Source organism: Somniosus microcephalus, chromosome 9 (assembly GCF_052327205.1).
Source record: "Somniosus microcephalus isolate GS21.2 chromosome 9, FLI_Smic_1.0, whole genome shotgun sequence".
Lineage (NCBI taxonomy): Eukaryota > Metazoa > Chordata > Chondrichthyes > Squaliformes > Somniosidae > Somniosus > Somniosus microcephalus.
Genome location: NC_140995.1, coordinates 166,562,217 through 166,583,786, shown reverse-complemented (window position 1 = coordinate 166,583,786; position 21,570 = coordinate 166,562,217). Strand labels below are relative to the sequence as shown.

The following is a 21,570-nucleotide window of genomic DNA, read 5'->3' as shown; positions in this document are numbered from 1 at the left end:
GGAAGATGCATTTGGTGGTGGGATCACGCTGGAGGTGGCGGAAATGGCGGAGGATGATCCGTTGAATGTGGAGGCTGGTGGAGTGAAAGGTGAGGACAAGGGGAACCCTATCGTGGTTCCGGGAGGGAGGGGCAGGGGTGAGGGCAGAAGTGCAGGAGATAGAACGGACACGATCGAGGGCCGTGTCAACCACAGTAGAGGGGAATCCTCGGTTGAGGAAAATGGAAGACATGTCGGAAGCACTGGTGTGGAAGGTGGCATCGTCAGAGCAGAAGTGGCGGAGACGGAGAAACTGGGAGAATGGAATAGAGTCCTTACAGGAGGCGGGGTGGGAGGAAGTGTAGTCCAGGTAGCTGTGGGAGTCAGTGGGCTTGTAGTGAATGTTTGTCAATAACCTATCCCCAGAGATGGAGACAGAGAAGTCGAGGAAGGGAAGAGTTGGAGATGGACTATGTGAAGGTGAGGGAAGGGTGGGAATTGGAAGCAAAGTGAATGAAATTTTCTAGTTCAGGGCGAGAGCAGGAGATGGCACCGCTACAGTCATCAATGTACTGGGAAAAGAGGTGAGGGAGGGGACCCGAGTAGGACTGGAAAAAAGTGTTCCACATATCCCACGAAAAGGCAGGCATAGCTATGACCCATGCAGGTACCCATAGCAACACCTTTGATTTGGAGGAAATGAGTGGAGTCAAAGGAAAAGTTGTTCAATGTGAGAACAAGTTCAGCCAGGCGGAGGAGGGTGGTGGTGGATGGGGACTGGTTGGGCCTCTGTTCAAGGTAGAAGCGGAGCACCCTCAGGCCATCCTGGTGGGGGATGGAGGTGTAGAGGGATTGTATGTCCAGTGAAAAGGAGGCGGTTGGGGCCGGAAAACTGGAAACTGTTCAAGTGGCAGAGGGCATCGGAAGAGTTGCAGATGTAGGTGGGAAGAGACTGGACAAGGGGGGAAAAAAGAGTCAAGATAGAAAGAGATAAGTTCCGTGGGGCAAGAACAGGCTGAAATGATGGGTCTACCAGGGCAGTCCTGTTTGTGGATCTTGGGAAGATGTAGAAGCGGGCTGTGCGGGGTTGGGGAACTATGACGTTGGCGGCCGTGGGGGGGGTGGTGTGGCGGGGGGGGAAGATCTCCAGAGGAGATTAGGTCAGTGACAGTCTTGGAAATGGTGGCTTGATGTTCGGTAGTGGGGTCATGGTCCAGGTCCAGGTGGAGGTAGGAGGAGGTGTCGGAGAGTTGGCGTTCAGCTTCCGCTAGGTAGAGGTCGGTTCGTCAAACAACAGCACCACCCTTTTCAGCAGGTTTAATGACAATGTCGGGGTTGGATCTGAGAGAATGGAGTGCTGCAAGTTCAGAGGGAGGTAGGTTGAAGTGAGTGAGGGGAGCAGAGAAATGGAGACAGCCGATGTCACGGTGGCAGTTTGCAATGAAAAGATCTAGAGAGGGTAAGAGGCCAGGGGGAGGGGGGGTCCAAGTAGAACGAGAATTCTGAAAGCAGGAGAATGGGTCAGCCGTGCTGTCAAAAGTATGAATGGGGTTCACTGGAAAAAAAAACCAGTAAATACATTTTTTTTAAATCATATTTTTTAAAATGAGTTAAAATTACATTAAAATATTTAACAAAAATTTAATTTTTTGAAAAAATTTTTTTTTTTTTAACAGGGCTAAAAATAAACTTACCTTTTTTTAAAAAGTATTTTTAAATTATAAATGAGTGGGAAAAAAAAAATTTCTTTTTAAAAATCTTATGCTGGTAAAAGCAGGCCTTACGCCTGCTTTTACCAGGCGTACGATTTTTAAGTGATTGAAGCGGGCAGAGGTTCTCCAGAAAACGGAACTCTCCACCCGCAGAGGCCCTTCTCCAGGGCAGGCGTCCGATCCGTCAAGAGGATTCTTGACAGATCGGAGATGCCGGTTATCAGCGCATGCACTTCGCATGCCTGAAACCGGCATTTCCGATGTTCCTACGGGTGTGTACACAGCGCGTACTCACCCGTAGGCATCGGAAAATACAGGTCAATGTAATCAGCAATTAGGACCAAAACTGCATGCTAAAACCAGACTTTCAAACAGACGTGTCTTAGCAGCACAGCACCCAATTAGCACCTGTTTTGACACTTCACCAAAATAACTCCCAAAGTCTTATTTCAGGCATTTCCAGATGAATGCACCAGATAGCTCAACTGATTAAGGCAGTGATTTAGTGTGCCAAATAGATCTTGAAGGACCCTGGTTCAGATTGAGTTAGCCAAACTTGGGTAGGCAGTAATTGAGGGTACTTCAAATTCCCTAAACACCTCTTGGTTAGTGGGTATAAAAGTAACAAGGGTTTTATCTCCCAATTGCTATTTAACAATCCTTGCCGGAAGCACGTGTGCGCACCTTGGAACAGTTTACGATGTGAAAAGCGCTATATAAATGCAAGTTGTTGATGTACATCAGGTTTAGACAGAGCACTCATGTTGAATAGTCTGCTGCTGCTCATTGACTAGGTTCACAAATGAAGATTGGCAAGATACGGGAAGACAACTGCTGCCCAAGGAACTAGAACCTAGCAAGTAGTCAATGCCTATTTGAAAATTTCACGACGACTAAATGTTCCATACAAGACAATAATAATTCAGCCCACCTGCATAAGGCAAGTCTTTAAAAGGGGTGGGGATCCTGAAGCAAATCGTGGTCAGAGGGGAGGAGAGGGAGAGATCTGACTTCCTTGTGGAGCCCGGAGGTGGGCTCCTAATTTTGGCCACGATGCAGCCAGCCAGCAGGTTTCACTGGCAGACCAGGCACTGAACATCACTGCTGCGATCGGCAGTTAAAATTGCGTCGGGGTCCAAATGATACCATCAGTTCCTGGCATTTCAGTATTAGAGGCCCCCGTCTGCCTGCAGTGGGCAACCTAGAAGGTGCTGAAAACCTGAGATTTAAAATGGCGGCAGGCACAAATGCGTCGGCAATGCAGCGGCTAGCACCCAACCACCATTTTAACCCGTCGCCCGCCCCATTCCCACTGGGCGGCCCGAGTTAAAATCAGGCCGGTAGAGTCAGTTTGGTACAACTTAACCTTCCCACAATCAGCATTAAATAGGTTACCGATACAACTGCATACCATTAACTTACTCAGCAGTTCAAATAAATATCTCACCACAGGACTGTTGGACATGGCCAGCTCCACAGTTGGGTTTTGTAAAATAAAGAAATCCAAAACAGCTGCTGATTCAACACAGCAGTGCAGGGAGTTTGTGAAATAGAACGTATTGGTGCATGGATGTTATAAAAATCATAGATAATTTCATTGGGAACTTTTGTTTAAATTCATTTTATTTATTCATTAATTACCAAAACTGTGTTTTGCTGCAATGTTCTTCCTTTAACTGGGAAGTCGGGCTCGCTCATCAGATGGCAAAACAACAGGGTGCAAACCAGGCAACTGTAACAAAGATAATTATCCCAAGAATTGACAGACAATTGTTGGGAGGCCGGAAAGATTTGGAAAAGTTCCACTGAAATATCAAAGGGCAATTAACAGATTTTCTGTGGTCTAATGTGTTCCCATAATCCTCATCTATAGCCACAATTAACACTGCTTCATGACAGACCCAAAACAATGTTATTTTGTGTGGTAGATTGCTTTCCTTCTTCCAACAGTGACTCCACTTCAAAAGTACTTCATTGACTGTAAAGTGCTTTGAGACGTCTGGTGGTCGTGAAAGGCGCTATATAAATTTAAGTCTTTCTTTTTCTTTTTCCCCAATACTACCCTAAGAAATAGGACTGCATATCGTGACACCACTTTTCCCGGCCAGAATGGAGATGATTGGGTAATTTCTCCATCAATCACGTCTGGGGACCACACTGCTGTAAGTGACTGGGATTTATTTTACACACACGGTGTAACTATCCTCCACTCACTGCTTTTGTCGGGAGAAGTTGCTGTGGTTTCGGTCAAGAGTTCGGTTTGCTGTATTTCGTAGAAACTCTTTCAATAGACTCTGTAGACTGTTTGCTGTAGTGCGCTAATTTAAATAGACTTTGTTTGCTGAGTAAATAGACTTTGAGTTCTTCCATAAGTACTGCCCCACCTCCAGCTCATCGGCCAACACAGTGGTGTCAATAGACACTCTGAAGAAATAGAGGCGTTCACCATCATGAAATGCTCGATTAATTTTGTTTGACTAAAAACAAAATCAAACACATTAAATTGTCAAAACTGTAATTCAAAGATGGGAGCCCCAATTTTAACTGGGTGCACAAATCGGGCAAATGGGCTGGGATTGGGGGGGGGGGGGCTGCAGGGTGAGCAGGAGACCCCATAAATGACACAAGCATCAGGCCCAGGTGATTTTAAACTCTCAAGCCTTATTTTAATATTGACAGGTTGCTCGCCCAATCGGGTCGGGAAGCGGACAGCCCGCCCACATGACACAATTTCCAGCAGGCCTCCTGAGGTTTATTTAAAGCTGCGATGCACCTCAAAGCGAGGTTTCATTCCCCGTTTTGCATTTTGGATGAACAATGTTAGAAACAATTGTGGCAGCAGATGAGTTGGAGGACTGCCGCCAGGCTTTCTGATGCCTCCCAAGAGGTTTTGGTGGAGAATATCAGGGCAAGGAGGGAGGCAAAGTTTCACAGCAGCCTCAGGAACATCCCTAGGGCCACCCGTGTGTAGGACTGGACAGAGACGGCTGACTGGGTTATTGTCACCAGCATCACTGCCAGGACTGACTTCAGTGTAGGAAAAGATTCAATGACCTCACAAGAGCAACAAGGGTGAAACATAGAAGATAGGAGCAGGAGTAGGCCATTCGGCCCCTCGAGCTTGCTCCGCCATTCAATGAGATCATGGCTGATCATCCAAACTCAGTACCCTGTCCCTGCTTTCTCCCCATATCCCTTGATCCCCTTAGCCTTAAGAAATATATCCAACTCTTTCTTGAATATATTTAATGAACTGGCCTCCACCACCCTCTGTGGCAGAGAATTCCACAGGTTCACCACTCTCTGGGTGAAGAAATTCCTCCTCATTTCTGTCCTAAATGGCTTACCCCTTATCCTTAGACTGTGACCCCTGGTTCTGGACTCCCCGGCCATCAGAAACATCCTTCCTGCATCTAGTTCTTCATCTCTCAACAACACTCTTTTCATCCCTTCCGCATCACTTTCAACAATTCCTTTCCCTCCAGCATACAATCACAAGGGCACACTTCAACACCTCTTTCTCATTCCAAATGTACTCAATCTTCCTTTGTTCTCTTCATGCCACACACTATCATTGTCTTCTCATAGCATCGGCATTATCACCAGCTCCTCCCAGCACTCATTCACTGCACATGCCACACACTTGGCTTTGCATTCAACACCTCTCTATCCTCATTCCACCTTGCATCTTTTCCACCTCTCCACACAAGCACTATATTCACAAGCCCTACATATCTCCATTTACCTTTTCAACAGGCATTCAAAAACTCACTTTCTTTCTGCAGGGCAAGACAGCGCCCAATGCCAACAAGAGGATGGGAGTCCTCATCTAAGTGGAGCAAGACCTGGTGATTAGTGGACCGTGAAAAGCCAGCGAGGCTGGCGGCTTACTTGAGCAAGGTGTCTGCATATTACTTGTAACCCTTTATTCACCTCAACACGTATTCAGCAAGCTTCACAACTACAAGTTGCATTCTCAAGACTGTCACCTGCTAATGTCCAGCTTTTCAGTGCCATCCTAAATCTTGCCCTTTTTCCCTTTCCTCCAGGTCCTTCTCGGCAGCAAGAACCTCCTGCAGACAACACCTCAGAGGATGCACTGTGACATACTCCATCCGTCCCAAGTACCAACACAGACATTGGCACTCTGCCTGGGTTAGATAGTGAGGCAGAGGGGTCTGGCACGTGGTCAAATGCCCAGCACGATCGAGCAGCTGTAGATACTGGTGGCACGGGCAGCCTAGGAGAGAACTTGCGGCAGGACGAGGACCACCCACAGCTCTATTGAGTAGGACAGGATGAGGACTTCAGGGGCCCAGACATGAAAAGGAAACTCTGTTTCTCTCTCCACGGATGCTGCCTGGCCTGCTGAGTATTTCCAGCATTTTCTGTTGTTATATATGAAAAGGAAACTGCTGGTTTTACATAAGCAGTAGTACGAAGTAGTGGTGGAAGGCCTGTCAAGGAGTTTCATCGGCATCACTGAAAGTGTGGAGGAATCCGCTTCTAGCCTGTGTGGTGTCATTTTGCACAGCATTCGCACTCTGCCGTCTACCTGGGAGAGTGTGACCACCTCCAGGGACGCTGCAACTGGGCCTTCACAAAGGAAGTCAGTGTCATCAGCCTTTGCAACGAATATGTTATTTTACCTTTGACCAAAAGCACATACTTGCTCACAAGAAATCTCACCTAATTTTTGAACTGAATTCACACAAAAAAAACTAAACAACCTCAACTCACAAGGACCAAACATTAATACATAAAAAGACTGCAGAGTGCTGATGCCATGTAAGATGACACCACACAGGACTAAACATCGCTAATTTCGAGAGGGGAGAGAAGCAGATGGACAGATAGGCACATACACAGAAACCATAGATGCAATATCAGCTGAACAGGAAACACACTCCCAGCACAGGATTCTTAAATCAATTATTTAACACAAATGTAACTTTTTAAATGCAATCAACTAGAAACAAAAATGCTTTGTATTGTGGTTGATGCACGTTAGATTCGGTATAGATACCTAACGAGATTAAAAAACCTCTCAGTACAACGGCATACAATATTTTAACCTGCGACTGAGGATGACTGGAACCTCAACTCTGATTTACTGGCTCTACTTGAGTCAAGTGCTTTCCAGTTTGCATTAAGAATCAACAATTGAGGCCAAAACCCAGAGTGCTCAGGCTTGTTTTTGACTTCCACTTGTCTAATCAAGTCTGTGGTATTTTGACTTTAGGCAACACTGTGGTTTGTTCCTCATTAAGTCAATTCTTACCTCAACTGCAATAACCCAAAGGTTTGCTTTCAAAACTTGTTGCTATTTTGTTACAAATAATTAAGGGCTTCGAATGCCACTGTAAATTGTCTGAATAGTTTCTAAATACGTAGCGCCCGAACTCCTTTATATTGAAACTGTTTACAACAACCGATTCTTATTACTTTTCAAGAATATAATTTTGACACACAAAAATCCAATGTCTTGCCCAGCCTTGTGTGTTGTTATTACGGCGAGTGCAAGTCATAGCATGGCATCAAAAGCAAATGAAAGGTGTTGATCATTTATCTGGTAGAGAGTATTAATGTTGCTAGGAGAAGAGTTCCCTTAACTTAATCAGGCTATTCAATAATATAATCAGTAATATAATAATAGACAAACAGAGACTACAACAGTTTAACAGGAGGCTGGGTGAGGAATTCTCTTTACACGTGTATAGATGATCGTTAGTGAACCTATACATTTGAGACAAATTTGGCGCTCTCAGAATTGGAGTTTGAAGTCAGATCAAGTGACCCAGAGCTGCACAGTGAACCACCTGGGGCTTGTATTGAAAATACACAGTTTAATGACACTTGCTAGTACATACTTCAATTCATCACATATTTTGCCAGTATTTGACAATAGATTGGCAGCTCTTAATATCAATCATATGATGATTCCCTTCATGCAATTGCTCCAACAAGTTTTATGCCCATGGAATAAAAGGGACAGTGGCAGCATGGTTACAAAATTGGCTAAGTGACAGGAAACAGAGTAGTGTTGAATGGTTGTTTTTCCAGACTGGAGGAAGGTACACAGTGGTGTTCCCCAGGGGTCAGTAGTAGGACCACTGCTTTTCTTGATCTATATTAATGACTTCAACTTGGGAGTCCACGGTACAATTTCAAAATTTGCAGATGACACAAAACTTGGAAGTATAGGTGAACAGTGAGGAGGATAGTGATAGACTTCAAGACGACACAGACAGGCTGGTGAAATGAGCGGAAACGTGGCAGGTGAAATTTAACGCAGTAAAGTGCAAAGTGATACATTTTGGTAGGAAGAACAAGAGGCGGCAATATAAACTAAAGGGTACAATCCTAAAGGGGGTGCATGAACAGAGAGACCTGGGGATACGTGTGCACAAATTGTTGAAGGTGGCAGGGCAGGTTGAGAAAGCAGTTAAAAAAGCATACATGATACTGGGCTTCATAAATAGAGGCAGAGAGTACAAAAGCAAGGAAGTTATGACGAACCTTTATAAAACAGTTCAGCCTCAACTGGAGTATTATGTCCAATAATGGGTACCGCATTTTAGGAAGGATGTGAAGGCCTTAGAGAGGGTGCAGAAAAGATTTACGAGAATGATTCCAGGGATGAGGGACTTCAGTTATGTGGATAGACTAGAAGCTGGGGTTGTTCTCTTTAGAGCAGAGAAGGTTGGGAGGAGATTGGATAGAGGTGTTCAAAATCATGAGGGGTCTAGACAGAGTAGATAGTGGAAAACTATACCCATTGGTGGAAGGGTTGAGAACCAGAGGACACAGATTTAAGGTGATTGGCAAAAGAACCAAAGGCGGCATGAGGAAAAACTTTTTTTTTTAATTTTTTTTTTTAAAAACACAGCACGTGGTTAGGATCTGGAATGCACTGCCTGAAAGGGTGGTGGAGGCAGATTCAATCATGGCATTCAAAAGGGTAAGTACTTGACAGAAAAAAAATTGCAGGGCTATGGAGAAAGGGCAGGGGAGTGGGACTAGTTAAAGTGCTCTTGCAGAGAACCAGCATGGGCTCGACGGGCCGAATGGCCTCTTTCTGTGCTGTAACCATTCTATGATTCTATGCACATCCATGCCAACTTAGAAAATTAGCAAGCACTGCTCAAGAGCTGCAAAACAACCAATAGCCACAAAAAACTGGAAACTCAAACATGTGTGATTACACAAAATACAACTTGTAACTTAAGCTGTAGGTATAGCCAACATTGCCAGTATTGGAGGAAATAAATCTATAAGTGTCTGAAAGGTTGAAAATATTGAAGGCACAACATTTATTTTCTAGAAGATCTGCAAACATGGCCACCCACCCCAGAAAATAGTGATTTTCATATTTTATTTGGTACATTGTCTTCTATTTGAGTCCACAATGAACATGGTTTGAAGTGTATATTAATGATTTAGATATGAATGTAGGAGGTATGATCAGTAAGTTCGCAGATGACACGAAAATTGGTGGAGTGGTAAACAGTGAGGAGGGCAGCCACAGGCTACAGGACGATATAGACGGGTTGGTCAGATGGGCAGAACAGTGGCAAATGGAATTTAACACTGAAAAGTGTGAGGTGATGCATTTTGGGAGGACTAACAAGGCAAGGGAATACACAATGAATGGTAGGACCCTAGGAAGGACAGAGGATCAGAGGGACCTTGGTGTGCATGTACATAGATCCCTGCAGGCAGTGGGACAGGTAGATAAGGTGGTTACAAAGGCATATGGGATACTTGCCTTCATTAGCCAAGGCACAGAATATAAGAGCGGGGGGTTATGTTGGAGCTGTACAAAGCACTTGTTAGGCCACAGCTGGAATACTGTGTGCAGTTCTGGTCGCCACACTATAGGAAGGATGTGATTGCATTGGAGAGGGTGCAGAGGAGATTCACCAGGATGTTACCTGGGCTGGAGCGCTTCAGCTATGAAGAGAGACTGGACAGGCTGGGGTTGTTTTCCTTAGAGCAGAGAAGGCGGAGGGGGGACCTGATTGAGGTGTACAAAATTGAGAGGCATAGATAGGGTAGATAGAAAGGAACTTTTTCCCTTAGTAGAGGGGTCAATAACCAGGGGGCGTAGTTTCAAGGTAAAGGGCAGGAGGTTTAGAAGAAAAACTTTTTCACCCAGAGGGTGGTTGGAATCTGGAACTCACTGCCTGAAAGGGTGGTAGAGGTAGGAACCCTCACAACATTCAGGAAGGATTTAGATGAGCACTTGAAACGCCATAGCATACAAGGCTACGGACCAAGTGCTGGAAAATGGGATTAGAATAGACAGGGCTTGATGGCCGGCGCGAACACGATGGGCCGGCGGGCCTCTTTCTGTGCTGTATAACTCTATGACTATGGACAATGCATTTTTTAAAATCTAAAAATAGGGATATTTCCTCAATGTTATTGAAAAGTACTCTGCCATTTGGAAATCTATTATTTTTCTTTATATTTTAACACTTTCACCCATTAGCAGATAATCTATTACCAAGAAAAAAAAGTTTTTTTATTAAAAAATAAATTGTGTAACTGCAATTGGAATTAAATTTGTTGCTGACCATTCCAGTCAGGGTTGTCGGCAGCAAATTTAGAATTGTGGTCTCCCTTTGAGTGCTGCCACATCCAAACTTCTGCTGCATTTTGGTTAATTTTAAACATTCCTACTTCACAACTGATTGATTTTTTATGTTAAAAATAGTCATTTGAGTTTTCAACAGACCAACCAAACCATCGCTTCCCTAAAAGCTGCCACAGCAGGCAATCTCCCCCTCCCCGACAGTTCAGACATGCTATCCCCACCACTGCTCCACAATTCAGATACTCCATCTTCTCTGATCCCCATCCCAATATAGAAAGGTACACTACTTCAACCATCCCCCCCTCGCCCCCCCCCACTTCAGTGTGGTCCTCTTCTTCACACCCACCCACCCAGTTCAGCATGGCCGCCTTCTTCCACCCTGATACTCCATAAAGCAAGTGCTCTTCTTCCCTCTCAAACCTCCACCATCACCCTCCCCCTCTAGTTCATGCTAGCACATTCTTATCTCTACCTCCTGCAGTTCATGCTGGCATTTTCCTTACTCCTTCACCCTCCCCAGTTCACACTGGCACGCCCTTTCTGCCCTCCACCACTACCCTTAGCTTGCTCCAGCACTTTCCTGTCCCCCAGTTCATGGTGGCTCTATACCTCTCTTTCCCTCTCCCCAGTTCATACTGACACTCTTCTTTCCCCTCTGTTCCCTCCATCCACCCACCCTTCTCTCCTCCCTCCCCCCCCCCCCACCCCCACAGTTCATGCTGGCACTTCCTTTTCCTGTCCTGACTTTCCCACCAGCTCATGCTAGCAATTTCCTTTCCCCCCTCCCAGTTAATGTCTGTACTTTCCTTTTGTTCCACTCCCCTTACCAGTGCAAGCTGGCACACTCATTGCTCTCTTCCCCACCCTCCCTTTGTTCATGCTTACATTCTAATTCCCCTACCATTCATCCTGGCACACTCCTTCCTTTTCCAACTCCAACTGGCTATTCCTTTCCCTTCTTCCCTCCCCATTCTCCTGCCATTCCCAATAGCAGTCTCCTTTCCTTTATACCCACTTTCCACTCCCTCCCTCACCCACTCCCCCCCCCCCCTCCCCACTACTAAACCCAGGTTCTTCAATCTCTCCCAGCAAAACTCACTCAGGAACAATACCAACAAAAAGGGATTTTACTCACCTGGCAATGTCCCTTTAAAAAAAATGTTGCTCTATAATGCACTAAAATATTTACACAATTCCATCACTGCTGTTGCTGTAAATGGTTAAACGATTGAACTTGGCTGCATACTGTGGGTGGGAATTCCTAATCTTGCACGAATTCCCACCCACAGTATGCAGCTGCATTTAATCACTTACAGCTTCAGCAAGACCTAAAATGGCTCGGGGGGTGGGGGGGGGGGGGGCAGTGGGGTAGATGAGGCAAGGGAGGTTAGTTCACGTTAAGTTTCAAACACATATGGACCAGGCGCCCCAAACACCGCTGGTTGGCATGCACAATGTCAGCTTCAACTGACTCAGCTTAACTAGCAAATGCCATTATCCACCATTTCAAATTTCATTCACAAATGATGTTCCAGGTTTCAGATACAATCACCTGTTCCAGCGGCAGGCTGCACTGCACGCCAGTCTCTCAAAGTGCACATCTTGTGCCAAATATAGTGCCTGCAGCTATTCTCTAAACCCCTAATCACAGATACTAGATTCAATCCAAGCCTTCATGTGCAAGACTTCAAAGTATATACCCCTGTAACAAGAGGCAGTTTCATAACTCCTGGCATTTAAATTATTGGAAAAATTCAAAGTAATAAAGCAACTGTATTTACTATTATTTTTCCTTCCTGGCTGTTCCAGTCCCCTCTGTTGGCCCTCCCTCCTGTGCATCGACTTCTGCATTTTCCCCTTCCTCTCCTCAGCCATCCACCCCATGTTTTTGCCTCCCATCAGTGCTGCTCCCCCTCACTCTTCTAGTAAGAGAAAGTTAGGAATGTTATTAGATGTTTAAACCTAGACTATGGAAACTGGATAACCCCTTTCCTAATTGCATTCCCCAGTTTCTCTGCCTGGGGGTGTCAAAGGAAGCAGTGCTAACAACAGGCACATAAATAAAGCAAAAGAAGTAAAACAGGCAACACTCGAGAATGAGCAGTAAAATAACGTCTGTCCCACCAAGCTCTCCAAGTGCTCACATTATCCGAGTGGCTGGGAATACAGACACCCTACTGTAAAACCCCAGCTTTGGAAATATTGAACTCATGGCCCTTAAATAACCAAACATCAGGGGAAACATTCAAACAATTTACTGTGGAACCATGCCATGGTGTATTGTTTGTGTAGAATTAGCTCGATGCTTATTTTGGAAGAAGCTGACGTTAAGTGAAGCAGTTCAGATAATGCACTGAGATATTTGTACACAGGCACTGAAAAAAACTAAATGACATTACTTGGTTCTAAAGTATGAAATAACTACTTCATAAGTGTATTACACCACATTGAAAGCTGAGAGAGATAAACACCTTGCACATTACTAGATTATATGTGTGGTGGGAGTAAATACTAGTTTATAATATTTGCAAACATAATCCAAGTTATTTCAAATTAGAAAGAAAAACATATTTGTGAAACTGTTATTACTGTGTTTGTAGTCACGAGTATCAGGATCTGTTGTTAACCACAGACACAAACTGTAAACTATTCCAATGCCATCTGAAAACAGGATGAAGCAATAAGACATACTACATCATACACTTTATCTTCCAGGTACAAGAAGCTGCATGCCTTTTTAAGCTGAAATTATTTTCTCACATACCCTTATTCCACTTGGAATAAAGCTCTGGGTCAGCCAGAGTACTAGCTGCAGCAGTGAACCCATCAATTTTGTCGCTATCCACGTGGCGTGCAATAGAAATAAATCAGGTTGCAGATGGCTTGGAAACATATAGTTCTAGTCTGCTGATCCCATGTTCAAAATGTGGCCTTAAAAGGTTTTAATTAGAAATGCTGCACTTTATGAAATTAAGGCTACCTACTTAAAATACATGGAAAAACTGTATGGAGGAACAATTACACTTATTCAAATTATACTTATTCAAATTAAGGAATGCAGTTTATTAAAAATGCATTCCACTATAATGGAAGTACAAACGTGCTGAATGGAGATACAGTAGTGTGTACACGCAACAAACCAACCACCTTTTGTCATAAATTATTTTGGCATCTCCACAGCACGGATGTTAAGCTCTATAAACAGCCAGACCATGGGGAATCTGAGTTATGAACATACACATTACCTCTGCTGCAATAAGAAAAAAATCATCGTGGATGTGTCTCACACCACAGGCTATGATCCCAAGTGCAACTCCTGGGAAAACATAGGCATTGTTACCCTGGCCGGGATACAACACACGTCCGTCTGCCATTGTAACTGGGTCAAATGGACTTCCACTTGCAAATATAGCTTGGCCCTGTAACACAAAATGGGAAGAGAAAAATGGTTCAGAAATTAAATGTTAGAGGCTGGATCACATTTCTCATTTTAAATCAAACAAAGAAGAAACTTCAGACCTGAAAAGCAAGATGCACATGAATACTTGTCTGACTGACTATTTCTTTCAGATATCTAGGCCCTGAAGTTTTGAGGGTTCAATCTACTAATATAGGTGTGGGCATCTCCAGCCACTGTAGCCCCAAACCAGAGATGCCATCCCAAATCCTGGGACAGAGTCATTTGCATGGCCAGAGTGCTGGGGAGTGGGTGTCCTTCGCACCTGCAAAGACTCCCATACCGCCAGCTAGAATGTCAGAGTGGTGCCATGAGAGAAGATCCAAGGAGGTCCCAAAGAAAATTTTCCTTTGCTACTTCCAGTGGAACAAGTTAGTATCTTGGGGAAGGTAATTGATCTCAGAGGGGAACAATTACCTTTTGCTCGTGAAGGTTCGGGGTCACTCCACACCTTAAGTGGGATTCATAACAGCTCTTGACTGGCATGAATTCCATTGAGGTTTATAGAGTGCGCAATTCCCAGGGTAGCCCAGGAACTCCACCAGACGTAGCCAATTGATGTGCAGAGGGGAGCCAGGTGAAAATTCCATTCATTGCCTCAGCAACAGAATTTAATGGGCAAATGGGGTAGATCCCGGCATAACTTGAGCTCTATCCCAAATTCCTGGCAGAACTGGGGCTTTCCGCTCTCTCCATCAATCTCAAATTTCAGTGCAATAGTCTTCAAAGACCGTTGTCATGGAAATTAATGTGGAGACAGGGGATGTCTAGATACAGGTCATGGGTTGCTTGCACATCAGTCTGCTGAAACCACAAACATTCCAATCCCTGTGTGGATACACAAACTCACTGCAACAGCGGGCATTGCGAGGAGCCCACTCTCTTGGTTCTGGCATGGACACAAAACCGCAGTCAGTCAGACCCTCGCATCATGCAGAAGCACACCTAATGTGCTGTTCTTAATTCTAACACAAAGTTTACAAAAGTTACATTCTAGCGGAACAAAAAGTCCCAGAGCATCCCATACAAGTCGTAAAGGGCATCAACCATACTAGTACAATATTTCAGTCTTTTAAAAACAGGGCTCCAAAGGGCTCTCAGCTTTTATGGTTTATTGATTTAAAATGGTACTTGTAGCTAAGTATAAAGGTGCACAGTAGTCCTAGTTTCACTAAATTATATCTGTCACTAAATTCCAGGCATCATGAGGTATATTTTCCTTCATTCGTTAATGTTAACAAAACAATTATCTCAAGTATAAAGCGTGCTTCGTCCTTGAATACGCAAGCCAACTTTTTCCACCAACATTCAGAATAAAATATGTCCTGCAAGTTCAGATGACTCATATTACCATGTGGAAATCTATGCGCTCTGATAGAAAACATTGGTTCTGCTGCTCAGATGTAGAAACACGTAAAAAGAGATTTCATCCACACAAAATACATTCTACCATAAAATGTCTCTCGTTTAAAATAAGCAACTGAACATTCAGCCAAATACATTTTTTGTATGAAGATATAAACTTTGCTTTCTCTTTACAGAACAACTTGTTTTTTTCTGTAGTCCTGCAAGGTCGGTGCACTTTTTTAAATGAAACACCTTCTGGCTACAGCTTAATGCATATGAGACAATCTAGAAAACTAGCAATAGGTTAAAAAAAGATATAGCCCTCAAAAAGCTGGCAACTCCAGATTGGCCCTGATATAGAATCATAGAAAGTTACAGCACGGAAGGCGGCCATTTGGCCAGACGAGCCCATGCTGGCTCTGCACGAGCACCTCAACTAGTCCCACTCCCCCGCCCTTTCCCCGTAGCCCTGCAAATGTTTTTCTTTCAGGTACTTATCCAACTCCCTTTTGAAAGCGGTGATCGAGTCTGCCTCCACCACACTTTCAGGCAGTGCATTCCAGATCCTAACCACTCACTGAGTAAAAAAGTTTCTTATGCCGCCTTTGGTTCTTTTACCAATCACCTTAAATCTGTGTCCACTGGTTCTCAACCCTTCTGCCAATGGAAACAGTTTCTCTCTATCTACTCTGTCCAGACCACTCATGATTTTGAACACCTTAATCAAATCTCCTCTTAATTGTCTCTGCTTTAAGACCTGCACATCCTTCCTAAAAGTATGGTGCCCAGAATTGGACACAATACTCCAGTTGAGGCCGAACTAGTGTTTTATACTGGTTCTTCATAATTTCCACACTTTTGTACTCTATGGCCTAGAAATTGGGTTGGGGCGCCAAAGTGACGCAAAAGTCGCCTGAGCGCAGGATTTAGCGCAGCGTTCGAGGCTTTAGCGATCGTCAGATATTCAGTTCCATTGCCCCTAGAGGGAGATGGGGCGAGGCTCGAGGCACTCTGCGTCCCTCTTAGGGCGCTGAAACTGAACATCGCAGCGCAACGTGCTGCGGCACGGCACGCTGCGGTACTGCAGGCCTTCCTCCCATTGTTAAGGGGGAGGGGCCTGCAACAGCACGATCCCCGCTCGCGAGTGCCGGCAAACGAGCCCAGCACCAAGGAGAAGTGCTGGGCTCTTGGGAAACAGCTGGCAATGCCGGGGGGGGGGGTCAGGAGGCCGGGGACGGAGGTGCTGGCAGGCGGCCGCCGAAAAAGGCCCCGTGAACCGGGCGTGGGTAGCAAACGGCGCAACTGCGGCGTTTGCTACCAAATATCGCGAATGGGGCGCTGCGCACACAATGAAGTAATCGGTGGCGGCGCAGCGCAAATGGCTAACGCCACCATTAGCGCCCCTGCTGAATATCACGGGAGGCGCAGCCAGTGGCGCTACAGCCACTGACTGCCTCTTTAGGTGCTAACAGGTGGCGCTACTCACCCAATTTTTCCCCCTATACCTCTATTCATGAAGCACAGGATCCCATAAGCTTTTTTAAGCGCTTTCTCAACCTGCCCTGTCACCTTCAACCATTTGTGCACATATACCCCCAGGTGTCTCTGTTCATACACCCCCTTTAGGATTGTACCCTTTAGTTTATATTTCCTCTCCTCATTCATTCTACCAAAATGTATCACTTCACACTTTTCTGCATTAAATTTCATCTGCCACGTGTCCACCAGCCTGTCTATGTCCTCTTGAAGTCTATCACTATCCTCCTCACTGTTCACTATACTTCCACATTTTGTCTCATTTGCAAATTTTTAAATTGTGCCCTGTACGCCCACATCCAAGTCATTAATATATATCAAGAAAAGCAGTGGTCCTAGTACCGACCCCTGGGGAACATCACTATGAAAACGTGTAGTTATACAGGCTTTGTAACTTAAATTGTTGTATATGTAACATTGCTTCACTTGTACGGGAGGAAAAAGGCCCAAAAGCTGGAGAGGAGAAATGCAAATGTTGAAGCACATTTCTGGTGCATTTCTAGGGGTCTGGGGATATGGTCCCACAGAAAATGTTGGCATTTTACAAAAGTGAAACATTCTAGTTAATTTGAAGCACTTGTAGAACTTGCAATTAGAAGATTCTTAATCTTAAAAAAAGGAAAAACGTGTTAACTGGATTTCACTGGACCAAACAGATTATCAATTAATTAAAAAGTACCTCGACAGTAATTGTCCCACATCTAACCCCACCGTTCCAGGTTACAAAGGCACTCTGCTCCCTCTAGATCCAGATCAGAGGGACAACTCCCTTCTCATCCAACCCTCCCAATTTATACTGGCACTCATAGAGTCAGAGTTTTACAGCACAGAAAGAGGCCCTTCGGCCCATCATGTCTGCACCGTCCATCAATCCCTGTCCAGTCTAATCCCATTTTCCAGCATTTGGTCCATAGCCTTGTATGCAATGGCATTTCAAGTGCTCATCCAAATGCTTTTTGAATGTTGTGAGGGTTCCTGCCTCTACCACCCTTTCAGGCAGAGAGTTCCAGATTCCAACCACCCTCTGGGTGAAAAAGTTCCTCCTCAAATCCCCTCTAAATCTCCTGCCCCTTACCTTGAATCTATGCCCCCTTGTTATTGACCCCCCTACTAAGGGGAAAAGTTCCTCTTTATCTACCCTATCTATGCCCCTCATCATTTTGTACACCTCAATCAGGTCCCCCCTCAGCCTTCTTTGCTCCAATGAAAACAACCCCAGCCTGTTTAGTCTTTCTTCATAGCTGAGGCACTCCATCCCAGGTAACATCCTGGTGAATCTTCTCTGCACCCTCTCTAAAGCAATCACATCCTTCCTATAGTGAGGCGACCAGAACTGCACACAGTACTCCAGCTGTGGCCTCACCAGTGTTTTGTACAGCTCCATCATAACCTCCCTGCTCTTATATTCTATGCCTCGGCTAATGAAGGCAAGTATCCCATATGCCTTTTTAACCACCTTATCTACCTGTTCCGCTGCCTTCAGGGATCTATGTACATGCACACCAAGGTCCCTCTGACCCTCTGTACTTCCTAGGGTCCTACCACTCATTGTGTACTCCCTTGCCTTATTTGTCCGTCCAAAATGCATCACCTCGCACTTTTCAGGGTTAAATTCCATTTGCCACTTTTCCGCCCATCTGACCAACTCGTTTATATCTTCCTGTAGCCTGAGGCTTTCCGCCTCACAATTTACCACCCCACCAATTTTCGTGTCATCTGCGAACTTACTGATCATACCTTTTACATTCTCATCCAAATCATTTATGTAGATCACAAACAGCAAGGGACCCAGCACCGATCCCTGAGGTACCCCACTAGACACAGGCTTCCAGTCACAAAAGCAACCTTCGACCATCACCCTCTGCCTCCTGCCACTCAATTAAATCGGACACTGTCCTCCCCCTCTAACCCAGTTAAGCTGGCACCCTTCTTCTGGCTCTCTTCCCTCCCAACTTCCAAGTGCCAGTCCCATTTTCTCCCCTCTTCACATAGGAACAGGAGTGGGCTATTCATTCCTTTGAGCCTGTTATGCCATTCAATAAGATCATGGCTGATCTGTACATCAGCTCCATTTACATAACAAAAAAAAAATCACACTCATTCTTGGAGGGTTTCAATCAAACCCAGCATCCATAAACTTTATGGGGAGATAATTCCTTATTTCCACTACCTTCATGTGGAAAAGTGCTTTATGATTTCCTCCAAAGCAACGCGCCCATGTTCACCCCCCTTTCCTCTCCCCTTCATTACCATCCATTATCCTACTCTCTATTGGGATTTATTCCTTCTGTTCCTACCAAAGTCTGGCTGCTAACATACTCGACTGGTCACCCCTCTTTCCTTTCATCACCTCTCCCAGTGCTCATGACAAAGATTGCATCCTTTGTATATGGCAGGCAGGAACTCCTGTCTCACCTACAGTACACAGAGGTCACAATACCTCGCATTAGCACTGGGAGCGGGCTGAAAGGAGAGAGCAGCTATTTTCCAGATTTGTGGAGGATTGAGACTGTGGGGGGCGGTGGGGGTAAGGGGAACTCATCTGCCCTGACTGATGGTGTAAAATGTTCATTTGTACCAGGTGGTGAGCAGCCCAATCATCAGTCCTTAAAGGGACCATTGGAGGCCACGCCCAGAAATAACCCAACAAAAATACTGCGGACTCACCCAGCAGTCAGTCGCAGTATTTTTGGAGGGCCAGGAGGAGCATTCCTGAACCTCCTGGCCCCATAGAAAGTTCCAACCCGTTCCTGTGGCAGCCTCCAGCATTCCTTTAAGGTAGTTAGGCTGCTCACTGCCTGGCACAAATGGAAGTATGATGCACTGCGCACACGCTGCCTATTTGAATCTGAAAATTGCAAATGGGTCCTACAACTGGTGTGTGACCCCATTTTGCATCTGTAGGTAGCCCCTGCCTATTTCAGGTGGGCCTGCTGTTTGCCCATTTAGAACTCACCTAAAAAATTGAGAAAAGAGACAGACAGATACTTGGCACCATAATGCTGCTCTCTTACCAGCACCCTGCAAGGCAAACTGCAGCAGTGCCCAATCTACTGCTTGGGGTGTTGCTGCCATCTCTGTTATGAGATAGCGGCAAGTACACATTCACGTGGGATGGCATCTTTCAGTAAATGCTAAGATCACCAACAGGCAAACTTAGGAACATAGGAATTGCTAGATGAAAAATAAAGCAAGATCCATCTAATTCAGCTTTTACCATCCATCAGGCAAGACTGAAGAGGCTGGAGCTCTTTTTTTTTTTTTTTTTTTAACAGAAAAGAGAAGGCAGAGGGGTGGCCTAATGGAGGTCTTTAAATTTATGAAGGGTTTTGATAGGGTAGACATAGAGCAGCTGTTTCCGCTTATGGGGAAGTCCAAAACTAGTGGTTATAAAGATAGTCACGAGTAAATCCAATAAAGAATTCAGGAGAAGTTTCTTTACTCAGAGTGGAACTTGCTACCACATGGAGTAGTTGAGACAAATAGCATAGATGCCTTCAAGAAGCAGCTAGATAAACACGAGAGAGAAAGGAATAGAAGGATATGCTAATAGGGTTAGGTGAAGTCAGGTGGAAGGACGCTCGTGTGGCGCATAAACACTGGCATAGGCTAGTTGGGCCGAATGACCAGTTTCTGTACTCCTGTAATGCTGGTAATCGCTTGATACAAAAATAATGGAGTTGAACTACAGCTTTTGACAGGCATAAATGGATATAAAAACCTTACAACTATCCCTCAAGTTGTCCAGATAAAAATACTGCTCCAATATATTCACTTTGAAAGTTATTTCAATTTTCTCCTGGGGTGCCCATTGCCCCTTTAAGGTTGCTGTTGTCTTTAAGACCTAGGCAGCATCAAGACTTCCTCTAGATTATTTTCCCATGCCCAAGAGTGCAACCAAAAATGCTTCAGGTATGTACCTTTTCCATGATAAAGTGCGCTGACAGGAAGATCGGGTGCTGAAGACAGTGGCATCAGGAGAGGAAGATCGGCACCGATGCGTGCTCAAAAGTGGCAAGTTATAAAAATATTATTTTCTGGGTCTTTCCCCTTCTGAAGCAGCAGAGATGAATTTGAGAGACATTCATATGAAGAGGATGTCAAAAACCAAAACATTTTTGGGTGCTGAAACATTGCTATTTGTATTGTAGATTGAAAATATTTGACAGGTAAGAACTGCACAGAGCAGAATTAAACAGAGTGTTTCATTTGGGAATTTGGAAAGAGTAGGAATTTCTGGTAAGTATTGGGTAAATAAGCTGTAAATAGCGAAATTTAGTTTAACATTTTGTTTTAAACCTAGAACTTTAAAAACTAGTTAACAGAAGCTGCCTGCCAGTGGCAGTTAACTGTCAGACAGCTGTAAGTGTTTGTCTTGAATAGGCGCTAATCACAGGGAGCAGGGGAGCGGAGTCAACACTTGTAAATTGGGTGAGGTTCCTAGAGTGTAAATTGTGTGAGGCTCCTAGAGTATAAAAGTAAACAGTTCTGCAGAGCACAGAGCGGTCTGCAGAGTGGCATCAGAGTCCACTTACAGTGTTTTATTTGGGAATTTGGAAAAGAGGGGGAAGTAGTTGCTGCTTTTTGCCTACACTACTTGTAGTGCTGTGTGTTACAGGTAGATATTTAATTCCATTACTTAACTGATCTAGATTAAGTTATGGGTAATCAAGAAGCTAAACTGTAAACAAAGTTACTGAAATAAAAATTTAATTAAATAGAACAAGGTCATATGAGGATGGCAGTGCAGGTGGGAGTTTGTGGAGAGCATTCTGATCCTGGACAACCACGTTTGAAGTAAGTGCCTGCATCTTGAGGAGCTTCAGCTCAGAGTTGTTGACCTGGAGTCTGAGGTGCAGACATTGCAGGGCATCAGGGATGGGGAGAGTTACTTGGACACTTTGATCCAGGAGGCAGTCACACCCCTTAGGTTAGGTAGT

General features: G+C 44.8%; 1 protein-coding gene across 4 annotated transcripts in view; it reads right to left on the bottom strand.

Moving 5' to 3' along the window:
- The window catches only part of me1 (malic enzyme 1, NADP(+)-dependent, cytosolic), a 532,089-nt gene that overhangs the window by 27,671 nt on the left and 482,848 nt on the right, over window positions 1–21,570 (bottom strand). For all 4 annotated transcript variants that reach the window (XM_085997486.1, XM_085997487.1, XM_085997488.1 and 1 more), the window contains one exon: window positions 13,536–13,709. In XM_085997486.1, coding sequence (XP_085853612.1) covers window positions 13,536–13,709 — 174 coding nt within the window. The remainder of the gene's footprint in view (window positions 1–13,535; window positions 13,710–21,570) is intronic.